We start from the raw sequence: 20505 nt of genomic DNA on the forward strand, positions 1-20505 counted from the left end.
CCTTGCCCTGTTGATGTACACTATTCATCCACACTGTAATGCAATGCAGGAGCTTCTTACAGCTGGAAAAAAAAAAACCCTGATTGTGGATGGTGGAGAACCAGCTCCAGCAACATCTCACTAAAAAATAACCATTACAATATTTGGGGGGAAAAGGTTTGGAGGTAAAAAGACTTCTTGTATACTAACAACAAACAGTATACTATAAAGGTAGGTATATACTGTATATAATTAATATGCAGTATGGAATTGGGACACGTCTCATACATGTATGCTGTGCAAGAAAGGATAATTAGCGAAATAGCCATTGTACGCATTTTTACCACCGTATAAAATGAAAGCAACTGTGGCAAACAGCTTCCAGCTGTGTTTGCGTGAGTACCATGTCAGCATACCTAATACAACCAAATGCCACAGCTATAAAAGTCAAACATTTTTTCCTGATTTTCTTTTAAAACTATGGAACAAACTATGGATGGCAAAGAAGAATAAATGTTTTTGTTGAAAGTGAAAATTTGGTGTAATTCTCATTAAATTGTGCCTTTTGCAGCTGGTCCAGCAGGATAACTTCCTGTGTGTGTTGGTGCATCGCTGTTGAATAACGAAACGGAAAACTCTGCTTTTAGCTCGTGTTACTGATGGTCTGCTGCTCTTGTGTTCTCTTACTTCTCACGGTTGAAGATCATGAACTCTTGCTGCACCACTTCAAGGCACTCCTGTAGGTAGTCGTTCTCCTGTGGGCAGGCATCAGACAAAACATCACCGACGTACATCGTCAACATCAACCTCGTCATCATCATTAAGAACTGCGGATAAAACTTTACGTCAACTGCATGACCTCTCGGGTGAAAATCGCTTTTCCCTCATTTCCTTTTTCTATCCCTCGTTGCTCTTTTTAAACAAGTCATGAATTGTTTGTGAGCCCTCCTCAAATTGGATGTTTGGCCCGAGACAAAAATAGAAGCTCATATTTCCGAAAGCACTTGAGGCCATGACAACAGCAGTGAAGGCTTCATAATTTAATAATCTTGGTAATAACAGAGTATGGGCACACATAAGCAGTCACACACACACACACACACACACACACACACACACACACACACACACACACACACACACACACACACACACACACACACACACACACACACACACACACACACACACACACACACACACACACACACACACACACACACACGCACACACACGCACACACACGCACACACACACACACACACACACACACACACACAGACACCAAGTCTCCTAACCCCTTCTATTGTTAGAGGTACACACTCCTTTCACATGGTGATCAGCGCTGATAACACATGACACACAGAGACGCACGCACGAACACGAACACACACACACACACACACACACACACACACACACACGCACACACACACACACACACACGCACACACACAGGACTGATGTTAATAACGTTGATGTCATGAAGACTGTCTGATGGGAACAGGCTGTTTCTCATAAATACAGAGAGGATATCTCTTGTCTGTGGTAAATAATGTCTCAATCAAATATAACAAAGCAGAAGAGACAAAGAGACTCCGGTGCAGTATATAATTCTGATCTTAGTATACACAGAGAACATCAGGACTTTATTATGCTTTAATTATGTCAGCCAGTTCTACACAAAATGTGTCATTTTTAATGTGAAGACATCTTTACTTCTTTTGCTTTAGAACCCTTTTCACTGGTGTGTCCTACTGTTACATCACTTTACCCATTGTTCAGTACGTGGAGTACATTCTGTTAGGGCTGAAGCTAACAATTATTTTCATTAACATTAGTAGGCTATACAATATCAGAAGCTAGAACCAACAAATACCTGTGCTCAATAAGTAAGAAAAAGTTGGAAGTCTTTAGAAACATCCCTATTCCCTTTCTTGCCGAGGGTTAGATGAGAGACACCACTCACGTGCATATGGTAAAGCAGTAGTAGTAGTAGTAGTAGTTGACGTCTAGCTTAGCATAAAGACTGAACAAAGTGGGAAACAACTAGCCTGGCTCAGTCCAAAGGTAGACACTAGATCACACCTGCTGGATGTGTCGACATCTACACAGTTTTCTAAAGATTACAGCTTCCCCCGTGGTTAGCATGTAGCTTCAGTTTGTGCGTTTAGCATGGACTACTGTGGAGTAACCTTGTATATCTGCTATCAAAAAAATCACCAATTAAGGCTTCTAAACCAAGAACTACACAATCGGACATGTTCCAGCAGCACCTACTAGCACCCATAAAGCTCAAAAGAAGGATTTACCTACAGGGTATCGTGCTTTTTTTATATCTTAAGTGTAAAAAAGAAAATTTAACATTTATTCACTAAGCTGTTGCCAGGCAACTGACAAAAACTCTTACTGGTTAGAAACGTACTTCTCCAAGCCACGACATATTCTGGTACATAACCCCCTGTAAAAGGGTTAATTGCTCTTCCTAATGTTTGTTTTCTACAGGCTTTAACAAGAGGCTAGGCTAACAGGCTGCTGCTCCTGCTACATATTAAACGGACAGACACGAGGGTGGTATCGGACTTCTCATCCAACTCTAGGCAATAAAAAGAAAAGCCATAAGCCATTTCCAAAAATGGCCAGCTATTTCTTCAATTTCAAAAATCCTTTTGTTTTGGTATAGTCATTTAGATTTTTGAGTTTTTGCGTGATATATTTCCCCCTGTTCAGGGTACAGTCTTTTTTAAAAACAGGAGCAAAATACACAGTGTGACAGTAAAGGAGAGACTATTGTCTGTTTGGGAATATATGATCTCAAAAGATGCAAATAATCAGCAAACTGACAGCACCTAGAATGCAACAGTAAGTCTTGTTTTATGATCACCAGCACAATTAGTCATTTGTTTTGTCTGCTGAGTTGAGCTGAGGAAAAATAGATCCTGGGATTTGGCCTACCTCCAATCTAAAAATATGCAGCTTTGACAGGGATTGACAGACCGGAAACCAAGGGAAACCTGAGCAGCATTGTTATCCATGACTGGCCCCGCCTCTTCATGTTTACAGTCTCTATGGGTAACGCTCCTATCTAGAAGGTTATAATCTCCTCAGACAAATGCGCTGCTGTGTCGTTTGCTTTTAGCACCTACATACTGAAAATAACACTGATCGGCACAAGGCTACAAAGATTAACTGGAAGGAAGAAAATGAAAGCGTTGTATAATGGCAAATAACCATTTTAAATGTGACAGATGCTAAAAATAACCCTTTCTCTCATCAGAGGGAATAAAGGCATTATAACAGATGCAGTGACACCTTGGATTCCACCTTCATCCTCACAGCTCCTGAATCCTCCTCCTCAACAGAACAGAATGCCTTCAGTGTTGCAACATTTCATGGTTTTATCTCTTGTTTGAAGAGATAAAATATTAAAGATGCTGCAGTTTATTCGCTAATCTGAGGAATGTGACCTCTTTTTTAGGGTTTTCTTTAAAGAGACACACATGCACATACACAGAGAGTGCTCCTGTAGTTTAGGTTATCTAGAATACATCCTACCTAGTTTTCATTTTGTTTCTCTTTTACTGTCTAATTTAATTGTGATTATTCTTTTCAATGTTCTTTGTTTCCGATATTTCTTAAGTCCGACATAGAATACCTGCCTCAATCTTGGTAAAGGTTGCTGGATTGAGAAGGAGGGGGGGGCACATAGAGACAAACAGAGACAGACAACCATTCACTCTCACATACACACCTACGGGCAATTTAGAGTCATCAATGAACCCAACACTTGCGTGTCTCTGGACTGTGGGAGGAAGCCGGAGAACCCGGAGAAAACCCACGCAGACACGGGGAGAACATGCAAACTCCACACAGAAGGGCCCCAGTCGGGATTCGAACCAGGAACCCTCTCGCAATGAGGCGACAGTGCTAACCACCACTGATAATGTATTTTGAAAGTGTTGTCGACTGTCAGCAAAGTAAGCCAACCCAAAAGACGTTGAGCTCAGAGGCATTTCAGGTAGGCACTGTGATTACACTTAGACAGCTCCAGTGTAATCAGCAGCTTCGTGCAGAGAACGATGTCACTCACAGACTGTGAATCCTTGCTGTTGTCTCGAGACCGGTTCTTGGCCAGCCTCTTCTTCTTCTTGTGAAGGGGACGTGACTCCAGTATCATCTCTTCCAGCTCAAAGGTAGGGTCGCAGTGGAGGCGACCTTTCTGTAAGAGGGAGATGCGCACAAGATCATTAGAAACACAAACACTCGCACTCAGGGTAATAAATCAGCTGCAGAGTGGAAACCACAGAGTGCACAAATGCATAGTGCACCCTGAACAGAACGTTCTGTATAACCCACATGAATGCACTCCCATGCACACATTAATGTCATTATACACACTAAAGTGAAATACCATCAAGAGACTGCGTTCAGTTTCCTTTGCATTATTTAGTTGCTACACATGCTCATTATGAAAGCAAACATGAAAGAGTGACACTGTGTGTTCATTGTGTGTGCATGCATGCGCATGTGTGCGTGCGTGTTGATATCGGATCCTTTCACACTAACATTAGGAACAAATCCAGCCTCCATCTTCTTCTCGTACACAGCATCCCAGTTGACGTCAGCGAGGTAGGGAGATGTCTGCATGTCAGACAGGCTGGAGAAACGATGCTCTGGGTTCACTGTCAGTAGCTGGAAGGGACACACACACACACACACACACACACACACACACAGAGCAATGTCACCTACATCATGTCAACAATATCACCTTCACAACATCTCACCACTCACAGCCAGGATTCTCTCTGGAAGGTGAAATAAAAATTGCACAAATTGCATGTGAAAAACAAAAATCTATTTGTTTCTTTCCTTTTTATTGTCCCTTTCAAAGAGCCGTTCACAAAAATGTAGCCAGTGTGTTTGGCTGCTATAAAAAAAAAACGTTCACATTAGATATTTAAGAATCACAACGACAAACACTTTATGAAATCGTACTTTGTGCTATTCCGTCCACCATATTTTCTTTGGGAACTGGATATTTTTTGGACAATTATTTTCATTGTTTTTTATTGTTTATTAAAAGCATGCACAATAACATGGAGCCCTAAGTGTTCAACATTAGAAAAGTGACTCAACCGTCGTAAGGCTGCTGTCACACACATTAGTTAAATTTCCTTTTATTTATCTACATAATACATAATACACTACGGACTTAGTTACTTGGCAAGCTAACTAGCTAGGTGGGGTCGCGTGCTTGGTTTACTCAGCATCAAGGTGAAGAGCTAATGTTAGCTTTGTTAGCTAGCTCCTATTGGCTAGAACGACCACAGTCTACAGAAAGTTGTGTTTCTTTATAATAAAAAAAACACTGCAAAGAAAGAAAGTAAGAAAAGCAGTTAGGGGCTGCTGCTAAAACTGGCTCTACTATTTGACGCTGAGTAAAAAAAACACGCTCACAACCTCACCTAGCTAGTTAGGTAGCATGTGCCGCCTTGTAAGGTTACTGTAACTCTAAAAATATTTGGTGTGATGTGGTTTATTTATTGTGTCTGTGTACTGTGTGTTTACCGCAGCAGCTGCTGTAGTTGGTCAAATTGATTTTTTACACTCTAGTTGATTCATTTTGAATTTGACTTTGCTGACACACTAGCTAACAAGAGCTTAGCGGCTAAATATACGTTAGCAGTCGTTGCTGTACTTGCTAGCTTGAGAGGCAGGGGACACTGTCATTGGGAAAATTGACACGACAAAATAAAAACAGGCTTTTGGAAAAAGTAGGCCACTTATAAATGTGCGTAATGAAAAATAATGAAATCCAGTAAACCTTTAATTATTTTACCAATTCACATTACATTTATGTATCATATACAATGTATTCATGTGATTACTTATTATATTATTTATTTATATCTTTATAATTATGTCTTTTTTTACCAAACTTGAATCTTCAGGAATACCAGATACATTAAAATCCTTACTGATGTAGTGACCAACAGGTGGCACTGTTTATCAAATCAGCCGCGCATCAGGTTTGTAGTGCAATCAAGACAGACGAACTCCACACCAGTGGAGGCACTTACTCAGGAGAGGAAATAAAAACTGTTTTTTAATGGAATAGCATATGATTCATTTTTTGTCCTCAGGGTAAACACGGGAAACAATAATGGGATGTGGCTTTTGTTGTCATTGTTAACTCTCTCCCTGTGCTTTATTTTCTTCCTTCCGTCACAGGTTGATTCCGGTTTCTCCTGCAGGGCCAGCTACATGCGTCTCGGTGGAGTCCAGACACGGTCATCGATCAGCGGCAGAGCAGAAGAGACCAATCCTCCATCCAGGGCACTCAGTCACAGAACACATGCGGGCACTCATGCTTACACGCTTTTTCATACTGTGTTAAAAATGACTAAAGAATAACTGCCAGAGGGGATACGATCATTTGTTTCCATCACAGTTTCACTTGATCAGATGAAAAGATGTTGACAGAAAGCATAAGGTTGACTGATATTACGGATAAATGAGTCTGACTCAAGGAAATGCATTAATTTATATCCATTTGAAACACAGGGAATTATCTATTCTCACTGGCAGATTTTAATTTTTCAGAAAAGAGCGTTTTGAGTCTCAATATGAGGTTAAATTACTTGCTACGATGAATATTATCAGCAGCAATACACTGGTTCACACGCACACGCACACGCACACGCACACGCACACGCACACACTCTTATTTCACCCACTTGCTCTGTTTCTGCATCCATCCCTCAGATTCCCATCTGTCATTTTTCTTCTCCTTTGCCCTGAGGGTCTCGGCTCATCCTCCCTCCCTACAGTTGCATTCCCCCTACAGTACCTGTATCCTCTTTACTTGTGGCTTCAGTGCTTTTTACCTCAGTGCGTGCCCCAATACATCCTCTATATCCCTGCTCTCCTCATCCTTCTCCTTTTTCCAGTGAAGACCATCTGTGTCAGGGTTCATTTGCTTAAACAAAAGTGTAACCTGAATCTCACTGAATAGGGATAGGCTTTACTGCAATTTACATCCACATTATGAAACTGCAGAGCAAGATTCTTTTCGTGATTGATTTAATGAATCGTTTTCTATATAACATATCACAAAAGTGAAACAAATGCTGATCACAATTTCCTAAAGTCCGAGCTGATGTCTTCAAATTGCTTGTTTTGTCTGATCAATAGTTCTGTAACTGTAAAGATATAAAATTTACTTTTACAAAAGACTAAAAGCTTGGAAGTTTGGAATTTTTGCTCATACATTAAAAACCACTAATCAATTAACAAAATAGCTGTGATCATTTTGCTGTCAAGTCAATTAATGAGCTATTTTTTTCACCTCTAAAAAATGTGATTTCATGTTGTTATTATAGAGTAAAATAAGTCCACTTTAGCCACCTAACAACATGCGCATTTGTCAAATTACTATTACTAATAAGTTATTTGTGGAGTTATAGCGCACACTTCCACAATTCAAGAAAGTACTGGATGCAAAAAAAAACTGTAGTAAAACGTCTACGCAGCTGCAACATCCTAAAAGAAATCCTATAACCCGATTAGTAGGAAAAAAAGTGACAAGTTAAAGAAGCTCTTCTATTTATACTGAGAAAAAAAAACGTGGGATGGGATTGCCTCCACACTGCTCTCACAGACCATCCTCCAATACATGAAATACCAGCTATAAGAACAAACAACAGAGGAACAGGGATTACAACACACACACACACACACACACACACACACACACACACACACACACACACACACACACACACACACACACACACACACACACACACACACACACACACACACACACACACACACACACACACACACACACACACACACACACACACACACACACACACACACACATACACACACACACACACACACACACACACACACACACAAACACACACACACACACACACACACATAGGGAGAGTGACCTAACTCTCTGCTACATAGAAAATATTTGCATCCTGCTATATCAGTGCTCTGATCATAACAGCACCTTTAAATGTTCAGATGCATCCCCAGTTGCTTTCTTTAATTCTAAGCAGTTCCTTAAATTTAAGAGACATTAACCCAGCATGGCAACGTAAAACAAAGTCATTAAGGTGTTTAAAACCGAGATCAATCCAACTATTTAAATGAAGGAGCTGAAAGCAAATGTAACCTTGTTGGATCCGGCTCACCTTTCTCAAGAGGGCAACCAGGTCCTTGGGCCAGGCCGGGCTGTACTGGACACTGATCGTACTGAAGAGCTGAATCAGGGACTCCACAGAGTTACTGGCATGGATGTCATAGGGCCTCTGGTACGGAAAGAGGATGACAAAAAGGGAAGGATGAATGGAGACAAGTTCAGTTTCTGCAACCCTAAAAACTCAAATTCCCATGATGACTTACCCATCCGCGTAGCACTTCGAAGATTGTCACCCCTAGTGACCACCAGTCTACATCAAAGGCGTAACCCGTCCCCCCGCTTACAAAAGACTGGAAGATCTCTGGGGCTGAAAGCACAAACAGAGAATCACTTCAGGAGCAGAAGAAGCTTTTCAAACCGCTGCCTGTACATGTGAAAAAAAAAAAAAAAGTGTTCCTTTCGCAAACTGTAAACAGAAACACTTCCCTGCAGCCGTGCAGTGTAATCACAGGACAAAATGGGCCGTTTTGTGCCTCAGCTTTTCACAAGTAAACACGAGATCTTTAATTTTTACCACTTAAATTACTCAAGTGCCTTTTGAGCGGTGATGAGCAAGAAATATGTGTGGAAATCAGCAGTCTAGCACCTTCTGGCAGCAGTATCTACCTTTATCACAGTGTATCTACTGTACTTTAAGCCTGTCACATACTCTCAGTTAACTAGTCTCATTTTACTGAGGGTGGAATCCACCTAAAAATGTCAGAAACAGTTTGTCTCTACATTAGCATTTGCGACTACAGACGAATAACGAAATTCTCCTATGCCCAGAATTCAACCTTTTTCCACCTTCTTTTTGATGTATATTTGCACAAAGTAATCAGACATTATAACACGGCTGACAAGATGGTTGTGATGCAGCTCCAAAAGCTACGTTACCCATGTAGGGCTTGGTTCCAGCTAGGGCCGTGGCTCTCTCTCCATCCTTTATTATCGTCGCTATGTTGAAGTCCGTCAGATGAGCGTGACCTGAGAAGAACCACAAAATCCACCAACACTAAATCCATCCAAATGTCGGTAATTAGAAAAACCCAAAACATTTTAACGTGTAAAAAAAAGAAAAAGAAAAGGAAATGAATGACAAATACAATGACATTTGAGTTGTTTTGAGTGTCAGGCACACATCCCTGACTCATCTGGCCTTGTTAACGTTGTGACTCATTAACAGCCTACAGGGTAGTTTTTGTGTCCTACTTGTCACGATGGACTCTGGGCGCTTAAAAGTTGTTTTAATTCATTTCCACTTTTCCCTTATCACAAAAACATGACTACACATGAACAGGCAGTTATCAGAATTCTAGAAGAATGTTTTAGACGGACGCTAATGCATTATGGACGTGTTTATATATAACCTTTATCTAATCTAATTTAGATAAAGATCTGTTTTGCAAGAAAACTGGAATAGAGCAGAAGGAATGAGAACAGAGATAGGACAGAGAGCTGGTCACACACACACAAGCACAGTCAAACAGCATCAGAAACAGACATTTCTAAAACAAAAAGTGCCACAGTTGCAAGTTAAAATGCATCCAGTGGGTTAAGTTTTAAAGTCCTTGGTTATTAATTTTTTTTTAAAGTCAAGTATTTACTGGTAGGGTGTCAGCAGTTTACTCATTCTGGGAACTGCCTCTGATGAGGAGTAGTTTTTTTGGAGGAGAGATGTAATGAGGCAGCTTTGGTACAAGATAGTAATGATGACTGAATGACACAGTGGTAAACTGCTTCAAGTTGTTTTAAGTTAGATTGTGTATGGATAGAAGGAAGGAATTATGGGTTCTTGAGAATAAAACCCGATTTTGTTTCATCGACATTCGCTACAAGTTTAAGGATGGCTGAAGAATGTTAAAACCACTGTAATCTACACAAGATTGTATCATTTGCATAAAAGTGGATATTTTAAGTCTTTGTTTGAGTAATGATATTGTTGTTACTTATGTAGACTCCACATAATAATGGACTGGGAACAGAACCATGTGGATATTAAAAGGAAACAGTCCATCCTTACCTTGCTCATCCAACAGGATATTGTCTGGCTTGACATCTCTGAAGGAGACAATAACAGACACACACACATCAGAAAAGTTTGGCCACATAAATAACCTTAAAGGTTGAAACCTTAAAAAAAGGCCCATCTAAAAAATCGGTTTAAGTGTGCGCTAAATTTAGAATATATTCACTGCCTTACCTTGCCATCAGACAGCCCTTTCCTTTGGCAATAGATTTTCTCAATGTATTCCGACACATAAGCACAACTGCGTATTGAGAATAAAAACAACTGCGTACTGCGTATCATGCCACAGACCAGCTGTTTGAGTCAGACTTTCTGCGATTAATGGAATAAACAAATACAAGAAAATGATATATATATATATATATATATATATATATATATAGAGAGAGAGAGAGAGTGATTATTATGAAACCGACGACAAAATGTTGTTCACTGTGGAGACAAGAGGATCCCTTTAGGAGCCGAGAAAGAGAGGAGGAACTTCTGTGGAAACTGGAGAGAGCATTGTGTGACAGCAAGGTAAAAGCTTACATTTGAGCTGAAATACATTATTTTGGGCGTGCCTTTTTTAGGTGGTTTTAAAGAGTGTTGCCCCCATCCACAGCAGTACATTGCTTAGCTTCTGTGTTGGTACTCCGTACTGTCGTGTTAACCATCGTCGACTGTTGGTAACACACTGATTATGGATAAGTATCTCCAGTAAATAGCCAAAAACACCTCTTAATTCAGAAAAACCGACTCATTTTATGCACTTGTCAGTCATATACATCAGAAACATTAGTCAGATTTCCATTCAAATGTGCAAATTGGAACCAAATTACTACTGTAATAAGAATATTAGTATTTGGCCCCATCAAGGTACATACAGCTGGTGCTGCTTATTCCCCAGTGAGGTACCAGAACAGGAAGTGGCAACAAAATTACGATTGAAAAGGCACAGCGAAAAACGATGTAGAAAACGTGATGGAAATGGGTCCACACAGTTTGGATGTTTTCATTTGTCGCTATTATTCGTCTCTTGAGCAGAAATTTCAGTGGACATTTTTTTGGCAGTTTTTCAAGCCTTTGTCGTATAGAACAGACAGGAAATGGGGAGAGAGATAGTGGGAGACATGCAGCAAAGGGCTGCAGGTCGGAGTCGAACCCGAGGCCGCTCCCTGGAGGACCTTCAGCCTCTTTACATGGGGGTGACTGCTCTAACCACTTAGCCACCGGATGCCCCCAGTGGACATTTAAGCTACTTTATGTATTTCATAATTTATTGACTAAGTCAAGTATAAAATCTAGTTTGTGATTAATTTGAATTAAGCCTGAGTTAAAAGACAGGTGAATGGAAACACTTTGAATTGTTGCGGTTTAAGATTCAGAGCGTTTGCTAAAAATCACTGTGCCTCAAGTCCTATAGTTTGTGGTCAGGTAGGAGAGACCGGGATTAGATGTGTACAGTATGTGTGGATGTGAAAGTCTGTGGGAGGTGTTTGCAGGCTGATGCATGTGTGAATTAGCACACCATAACACAACCATCACCAAACTCCCTGGAGGCTCTCGCAGGTTTGTCTGCACACGCTTATTACACCGGGCACCCATGCAACCGACGGACACATCGAGGCACACACTCACACCCGTGAGAGCGCGCGGCTTATTTAATCATGTTACACGTCACACTGGTGTGGAGAATACACAGGGGCTGCAGAGAGCATCTACACTTCCCATAGGACGCATTTGCTCACTATGGCTATGCAACACTAAACTGATGCTAATATCAGCTGCCAAAATTCTTAGAGGGGAGTGGTGGAGGGGGGATCTGATCCAGCAGTACAGGGCTGGAGGGAAATGCTTACATGTTCACAGGAGGACTCCTGATACAAGTGCCAGCCACAGCACTGTGCCATTTTGTTTGATGTACAAAATTCACTTAACATTTCATTCATTTTGCGGCAAGCACAGAAACACCAATCCGACATGAAACAGCATGGAACGTAAATTGCTATTTTGTACAGAAACAACAAACTTCCTGTCTGAGCAGTTTTAACATGTCAAGGGTATGATGAAGGCCAACTGGTCTGTGAAGAGGAAAGAAGAGAAGAGAAGAGAAGAGGAAAGGGACTCCCCACTTTTACTTCCCTTCTTCTCATAGGACCAATTTTACCTCCTTGGGCATGGTGGCAGCCCGACTGTTGCTAGGAGACCAGAGCAGAGACCCTAATTCATTCAGTTGGTGCAACAAAATAATTGTATAGTATTCTCCTGTCAAAAACTTACAGGGTGGAACAAAATTGTAGAGCTTGGGACGGCCATGGATACCCAGGGATTGGATTACGGCTCTGAGAGCAGACACAATTGTGTCAAAGGCAGAGAAGTCGATGTGAAAAAACAGATAGCACAGATAAGCACTGTCTGTCAACTTTGCTAATGGCACTTCTGAAGTCTGACGTCTTTGCCAACTAGACTAGGAAGAAAAAAAAGACACTGACTACCTTTCATGTAGTGAAATGTGGAAGAGTGACTGACACTCTGAAATGAACACTACACACGCTTGTGATGTTACATAATGCATATGGGACTCGTGAGAATTATGACATGATATATGAAGCTGTGCAGCAACTCACGTAGGTGCACACAGAAACAAACACCTTACTGTAACTACACCTATGTGGGTGTACATTTGTAGAACATAAATGCACACATAAAAACAGTATATGTTGTGTGTATGATTCCTAATGTGTATATTACTCATGTACTAGTCTTGCCTAGGCAGAGGTATGTTGTAGGCCTGTGTCACTGGACACACTATGGTCTGGCTACATCCGCTTATCATATTTGGATAAGGGATAGGATATACATTGGATAAGGATATTTGCTTGTTTGTATTTCTTTAAACCAGTCACAATCGTCTTGGGCGGAGCTAGGTAGAGTAATAATTTTGGTATATTTTAGGACAAACACTAACTGTATTGGCTTTCTTTTTACATGAGAAGATTAAATGCACTAACAATCAATGTGTTTTGATGGGGTCTCGTCGTTGCAATGTGCACACTTGCACATGAACGCCAGACTTTTCCCATCCATACTGCCCATACTCTCGCTGTCATGGTAGTGTACGGCTGACACTGCCTGCTATAGTGGTGCGGTCCAGACTGGGGCATCTGCTACTTGCCCCTCAAAAAGAAGGACAGATATTTGGTCAGTGACATTTGTGTAACATCAATTCAAGTTGAAATAGCTTACCTACATACAAAGGATGCTGAATCAATGCATTCAAATTAAAATTTAATCTTTACAACATATATGATGACTGGTAAGGCATTGATGATAAGTTTGTTATATGAACGAAAAGTGCATGAAAAGGGCGCCACGCCATATAAAAGTATGTATCAACCCGAAGTAACTGATTCTGTGAAAATAATCAGTCCAACCAATGGAGATTCCAGGAAGTTACTGATCACAGCTGAGAAATAGCTCAGCAGCAAGGTCAAGTTTTTTGTTTTTGACACTTTTGTTCCTGTTTTCATAAGGAGCCAGTTGAGGTGGTCCGGGCATCTATTAAGGATGCCCCCTGGGCACCTCCCTAAGGAGGTGTTCCAGGCACGTCCAGCTGGGAGGAGGCCTCGGGGAAGACCCAGGACCAGATGGAGAGATTATATCTCCACACTGGCCTGGGAACGCCTCGGGATCCCCCAGTTAGAGCTGGTTAATGTGGCCCGGGAAAGGGAAGTTTGGGGTCCCCTGCTAAAGCTGCTGCCCCCGCGACCCGACCCCGGATAAGAGGCTGAAGATGAGATGAGATGAGATAACAAAGCAGATATAACATGCTAACTAGTGAGCTTTAGAGGTACGGGTAGGTGGATTCCTTACCTTTAGATAGACCAGGCTAGCACCAGGCTCCCCTTGGTTCCTGTCTTTATGCTAAGCTAATCATCTTGTTAACCCACAGACAAATTGGTCTTCTCATTTGACCCTTGGCAAAAAATTAATAAGTATACTGTATTTTCCAAAAAATAATTATATTATGCTCGTTTATGTATTTTCAATTTCTTCTCTTCACTGTTTGTTTTTATTCTCTAAAGCACTTTGATTAACACATTTCAAGGCATGGTGCTTTTATTGTTACTGTGCTGAATGGGAAGGTATATCAGGAAACAAAGGTAAACACACACACACACACACACACACACACACGCACACGCACATACACACAAACACGCACACAAACAGTACTTTGTTGTTTGAAGGAAGAACAGTAGCCCAAACGAGGTTTTGAACAGCGTTCAAACTGTTTTGCAGCCATCTGTAGCACTAAATCTGCAGTCTGCAGGGATCCGGCTCTTTCATTTACTCTACTGGACTGCACAGACACATACTGCTGCGCTCAGCATATTTGGACAAAACGCTGCGGACAGCTAATCCCACCCTGGTTGAAGATGATGGATGGTCATAATTACAAGAACAAACATTAGGGCTATCTTAATCTTAAGGAAAGTAACAGTAATAAAAACAGGGATACCCAAATGCCTAGATAAGGTCCCTTCAGCCCAACCCAAAGCTCAGTGAAAAAAGCCCTCAGTGTGTGTGCTTGCATAAGGCTCCTTTTGCTTGGGGGGGAGGTATTTTTAAGTCAGATACTTTTGTTATCTCTACTTTTTTAACGCAAGATTTTCTGATACCACCGTTTCCTTCCTGATACTGATTCCGATACCTCAACTTGCACATATGCCCATACCAGTGTGTTAAAACTAAAGCCTTGCATACTGTACACATCGTCGTTTTACTGATGGGGTTTTTCAGTGTAACATATTGCCAAATTGCTGACATTTTGTTATCTCTGACTAATGTTTTACTCTCCATTAGCGCCGCTCGTGTTGTTGTTTGCCTGTGTTGCGTAAATGAGCTATCACCAAGTGACAAGTTCCTGGAAATGTATTGTTCTTCGCCACCCTAGAAACAGTAGTTGCCAGTGTGGCAGCACAGTGCAACTTGCTGTTAAGGCTACTGTCATAGATCAGCGAAGAAGTTGTCTCACCCTGTTTCATCAAAGTTGATGTTTTTTCAGACTAATAAATTATGTGATATCAGATCGATGCATGAACTTGCATACCTGAGACCCGATCCAGGATTTTAGGATGTATATGAGGCATTTCTGATACCGATATGGGTATAACTGGACTTTTATGTTTCCATTATGTTACATCTAAATCATTCTCAATAACACTTTTGGTGAGTCGGGGGATGGAGATATGGAAATGCTATGTTTTGTTTTGCACAACAACCACATTTTGGACTTCCAGAGAGGACGAGGAGCACATTCATCTTGGTCTGTTATCCGTGCATGGTAAAAAGTAAGAGTAGGTTAAAAATGCTGCAAAATAGAGAAAAAACAGAGAGCAGTCTTTTTAAAATAAAAATATGGCTACCTCTTTCTACCATTATTTCAAGGGAGCTGACCAAACAATCCTCTGGAAGAATAATGTGGTGTCATTTGAGCAGACGTGGTCTTAACCAATGAGGTCAAAGTGAAAGCAGGCATTATTAGTCAACAGGACACGATAAAGAAGGGTTTAAATATACTGTATACTGAGACACTTCAGTTATTTTTAAAGCCTAAAAAATGAATGTAAAGCTTGTTGGAAGGGCACTGTGACTGAGTTTCTGATACACTTGCACAAGTCATGATGCGAAGAAAAGACACTTGACTTTCACCTTATTTTGTTTGTTATTTTTTAGCGTTTGAGTTCCGATCTGAAGAGTAAATCATTACATTCACAAATGACCGATAAGAATGCTGCAAAATAGAGAAGCAGCTAACAATGAAGAAAACCTTGTGCGTACTAAAAGTCAGAGACCTAACCTTGAGTTGATCTTCAGAGTTCTTTGAGTTCAGGAAAATTAGATGCTTTGAACTGAAAGTGAACTTCAGTACATTTGAAGAAACTAAATATAATGATGTAATGGGCTGACACTGGTGCTTGGGGTGTATCGGGAAAGCGCCGTAGATATTGTGGATACAAACACCTTATGGGGTGTATTGAGGAGTGTAATGTGTCTCTCTCTGATCTGGTGTTTTGAAGACTGAATCAAAACCCAGAAAATAAGACGCCTGGTCCCACGTTGGGAATGTGATTGTATTTAATGTGTAAGTCATTTTGTCCAGTGTAAAACACCAAGGACCCAAAATAAGCCATGGTGCCATTACTTATGTCTACGAAACAGATCAATGTGACAGGATTGTTGACGTTCATGGCAAAATCTGTATTTTTTGGACGCAATGTGAAACCAATTGCTCAGGCTAAGAAACCCAAAGAGATCACTCGACTCTACAGTTTATCTCAGCTCTGCATACTGTTTTAGCAAATTCAACTCATTAACCCATTCTCATCCCAACTTGGCACATACAGTCGTTTTAACAGGTCCCTTTGGCGTCACTTGTCGATGCACTGGGTAGCCCTGCATGTCAAACTGTGACGCTCCACTACAGTCACAGTGGAACAAGTGGTTAATATTGTGGATTTCAACAAAACTACATGGTTAGAGTTGGGAAAAGATTGCGAATGTTGTTCTAATCAATGTGTTTGTAACGTAACGACAGTGACGCAGGGGATGTGAACAGCTGTCTCCTGGGTGTGAAAGTCCTTTGTTTGTGTGGACTTTTTCCAAGCTTAATTCTGGGGCACTTCATCTGAGCTTCTAATTGTGTCACATAATGGTTTAAAGTTGAAAGCATGGCACATTTAAACAGAAGCTCAAGGGTGCCTTGTGTGTCGATGTGCCGCCCTGGGAATAAGAACGGTCGTTCTGTTTTCTACCAAAAAGTTCAAAAACTCAATGTATATTACCTATACTGCACCAAACAGCAGGCAGACAAATTAAGCAACTAGCTGGTGAACAATATGAAGGGTGTTTTGTAGTTTCAGGGAATGCTAAAGTTAATAAAAGTTTGCAGTTTGTCCATGTTTGAAGTTAGCGTTTTTAAATTTCCCTTAAGGTAGTTGACAGTGAGGATAGGAAAGACTTAAGACGTGTTTCTTTATCCGGAAAAAAAGGCATGTATGTTGTTTTAGACCTTGAATTTAAACAAAAGAGATGAATGTGTACCTATGGATGATGTGCTGGTTCTGCAGGTAGTCGAGCGCCAGCGTCATCTCACAGAGGTAGAGTTTGACCGCATCCTCGCTGTACTGGACGCTCTGCTGCAGGTGGTAGCGTAGATCTCCTCCCAGCAGGAGGTCCACCACCATGAACATGTCCTCCTCATCCTGGAATGAGTACCTGGGACCAGGAAGAGGACACAGTGCTCACTCACTGTCCAGTATGGAGAGAAAACTAATTCTGCAAGGCAAAGACTGAGCACACACAAACAAACAGTATAACCTTATGTACTCTTGCAAGCAGTACACAAAGTACATTACATGTGCAGAGGTTACACAGTAAACATCTGCAGACATACATGCATGTTTATAGAAACCCACATAAGGCCATATCTATGAGCAACCACAGGAAAACATGCCATCTTTATGCATCTATCTCTGTCTTATACCAAATAATGACTAAAACTTGTACCTTAATGCCTGTGAATCATAAACCTTTATACATAATGAATATTTACTGTATATAATGTCAATGTATGCTTGAGTTGGTTCTTTTATAGATGACAGGCTCTGAACATGCACGTTGGACAGCAGTAGGACATTTATTGTTATCCTAACGTGTCACTTTTTTGAAGGAAATGCAAAAAAGAGAGGAAAAAGCTGGTCAAATTAAAGCTTGAAAACAGCCCATCTTTGCATGATGTGACTTAATTGAAGGTTGCTTGTGGTCCGCTAAGCATTTTTGTCAATCAGGCTTACTAATCATGCACATCAAATTAAAACACAGCCTCTCAGTGATCTGGGTGGGGATTTGTAACACTCCACTCCACAATTTCTGCCCGAGACACTGAACAAAACATGAAGCTACACGGGTGAACAAACTGTTTTTGTACAACAGAACCTAATTTCTCATCTAAGAAAAGGCAGAATAATATCTTAATAGGCCCCCCGTGTCAATTTGCAGAGGAGGAGGGTAAACAAACTGAGCCTCAGTGGGTTCTTCCATCAAGCCTATTCTTTATTTTCCCATTAAAGCTCTGATACTGTGCCGATATGACTTATTTTTTATAGCTGCAGGTTCCCTCTGTATCTTCAGGCTTGGCCCTGAACACTCAGGGGGACATTCTGATTGGTTCTATTCAGGTGCAATTTCCTGCCTCTCTATAAGTGAGAAATGGGTCCAGCGTTTGCTGCAGAGCGAAAATCGTTCCATCTCTTCCACAGATTGGTGGTTCTGCCAAAGAAGAAAAAAACATTTGCAGTACTGCTGGGTCTTTCTGTTCTCCTAAAAAAAGCGTAGATTAATTGATGAAATTGCCTCGACTTTAATGTGATGGGATAGATAATTGGCGGAAAGCACAATCTACTGACTGACTGACTGAAAGAGACAATACGTACAGCTTTGTATTAGCATCAAAAAAAGTTTTGGGAACAATACTCCCACATTTCCTCTTTCTCAGACACCCTGCCAACACTGTGGAAAGATATTCCTGGAGCATGCATTCAATAGGAAATGACAGTAGAGCCACTTACATCAGACACACTAAACCAACCTGCCCTAACCCTTTAAAGATTGGCCTCGCTATTAAAATCCAGAGCAGTCTTAGCAGATGGCCGGCCCCAGGATGTTGTTGCCGTGGGCAGGGATTCCTCACTGTCACCTTTTTATCACCTCATTGTCACAGTCTGATTCCCAATATCCAGTTGACAGATGAGCTTCCTCTGAGGCGGCACTCGCTATCTCAGTGTTCCACAAATCGGTCTTCCCAATCCTCTGCCAAAATATATGGGCTCCTAAGAAAAAGACTTCAGCTGCCTGCTTTCACTGAGGTGACAAGAAGATGTCAGATATGGGCAGACAACCGGAGCATATGAAAACCCTGGCACTGACTCTTTAAGACTTGCCAAGAATGGTACAGTACAGACAGGGAACACACACAATTGCATACCCCTTTTTTCACTTCGCTCCAAATAAACACAATTTAAAGCCTAGTTTTAAAAATCAAATAAAGGACTCTTCTGTTGTCCGGGAATGGAATACCGGTTAAACAATAAAGGAAGGTAAAGTGAAAAGCAGAGTAGTCGAAGGGCACTTCACTTCACTTCAAAGCTTATTTTAAGGCATTCATCCGTCTCTCTCTCTGTTTTCTTGCACTTATTCAGGTCGTGGCAGAGACTGTATAAAATATGGATGCGGTCTCTGTGACATCACCCAAAGGTGAAGAGCCAAAATGAAGCTCAAAGTTGGCGACTCCGGCCATTACCATCTTGGCAGTGCCTGATGTTGCCTAACTCCTAGCTAATCCAGAAATGGGCAAAGAGGTGGAGCGTAGATGAAGCTGAGGGGGCGAATGAAGCCTACAGTGTCCTGTGATGGCAACCACCTGTCACGAAAAGCGGTATACTCTTAACCATGCAAAACTTTAAGTCTTGATACAATTTAAGGTTGGTCCACATCCATACAGTTGTTATGAACAGAGAACTTAGCTAAATAAAAAAAATTCTACAAGGCTGTAAACATGTTTGTTTCTGCTGTAAAGTTGAGCATTTTAACACGGGGGTGAATGGGGTTTCGCTTATGGAGTCAACCACTCGAGGATCTGCAGTTTCTGGCACTTCTGCTTTTTAGCACTGGAGGTTCTCACTTGGCTCGTGATAGCGGCGGGTTAAAGGGGTTAGTATGCTTCTGACAATTTTTGCAACTTTCCAAAAGTGAAAATCTGACTCGCATGGGTTTGAATGTTTCTCCCAAACTCCATGTTTTTCTTTAAGCAAATACTTTCATCACTTTTCATGTGTACAACCAAGTGCCACATTATTTGTATAATGTATTTGAGGGGAGAAAGTGTTTTTCCTTATTCCCATTTGTGGGGGTCCTTTCGTCTCATTTCTCTCTATGACAGCAAGCTTTTCACCCCATCATTATTTTGCCGTTTGACAAGGTTGGACTACATGTTTTATGAACTGGTTAGTTCATACTTTGCTTGCATACATACAAGCAAAGTAGTCAAGCCTTCCCACACTATTGCCACTTCCTCCGGCATGTTCCTGGGGGATCCTAAGGTGTTCCTAGGCCAGATAAGATATACAATGTGCCCAGCGTGCTCAGGGACTCCTCCCAGATTGACATGCCCTCCACAGGGAGGTGTCACAGAAGAATTCTAATCAGATGCCAGAACCTTACTTCAAATGGCTCCTTTTGATACAAAGTA

General features: G+C 41.2%; 1 protein-coding gene across 1 annotated transcript in view; it reads right to left on the reverse strand.

The window, feature by feature from the left end:
- stk32c (serine/threonine kinase 32C) overlaps positions 1 to 20505 on the reverse strand; it is a gene marked incomplete at its 3' end in the record, with an annotated part of 78865 nt that overhangs the window by 1214 nt on the left and 57146 nt on the right. Inside the window, exons 4-11 of the mRNA XM_083922646.1 lie at positions 17301 to 17474; positions 10206 to 10243; positions 9080 to 9169; positions 8407 to 8510; positions 8196 to 8312; positions 4546 to 4671; positions 4070 to 4198; positions 667 to 734 (exon numbers count right to left, since the gene is read on the reverse strand). Coding sequence (XP_083778772.1) covers positions 667 to 734; positions 4070 to 4198; positions 4546 to 4671; positions 8196 to 8312; positions 8407 to 8510; positions 9080 to 9169; positions 10206 to 10243; positions 17301 to 17474 — 846 coding nt within the window. The remainder of the gene's footprint in view (positions 1 to 666; positions 735 to 4069; positions 4199 to 4545; positions 4672 to 8195; positions 8313 to 8406; positions 8511 to 9079; positions 9170 to 10205; positions 10244 to 17300; positions 17475 to 20505) is intronic.

The sequence above is a fragment of the Echiichthys vipera genome (assembly GCF_963691815.1).
Source record: "Echiichthys vipera genome assembly, chromosome: 11".
Lineage (NCBI taxonomy): Eukaryota > Metazoa > Chordata > Actinopteri > Perciformes > Trachinidae > Echiichthys > Echiichthys vipera.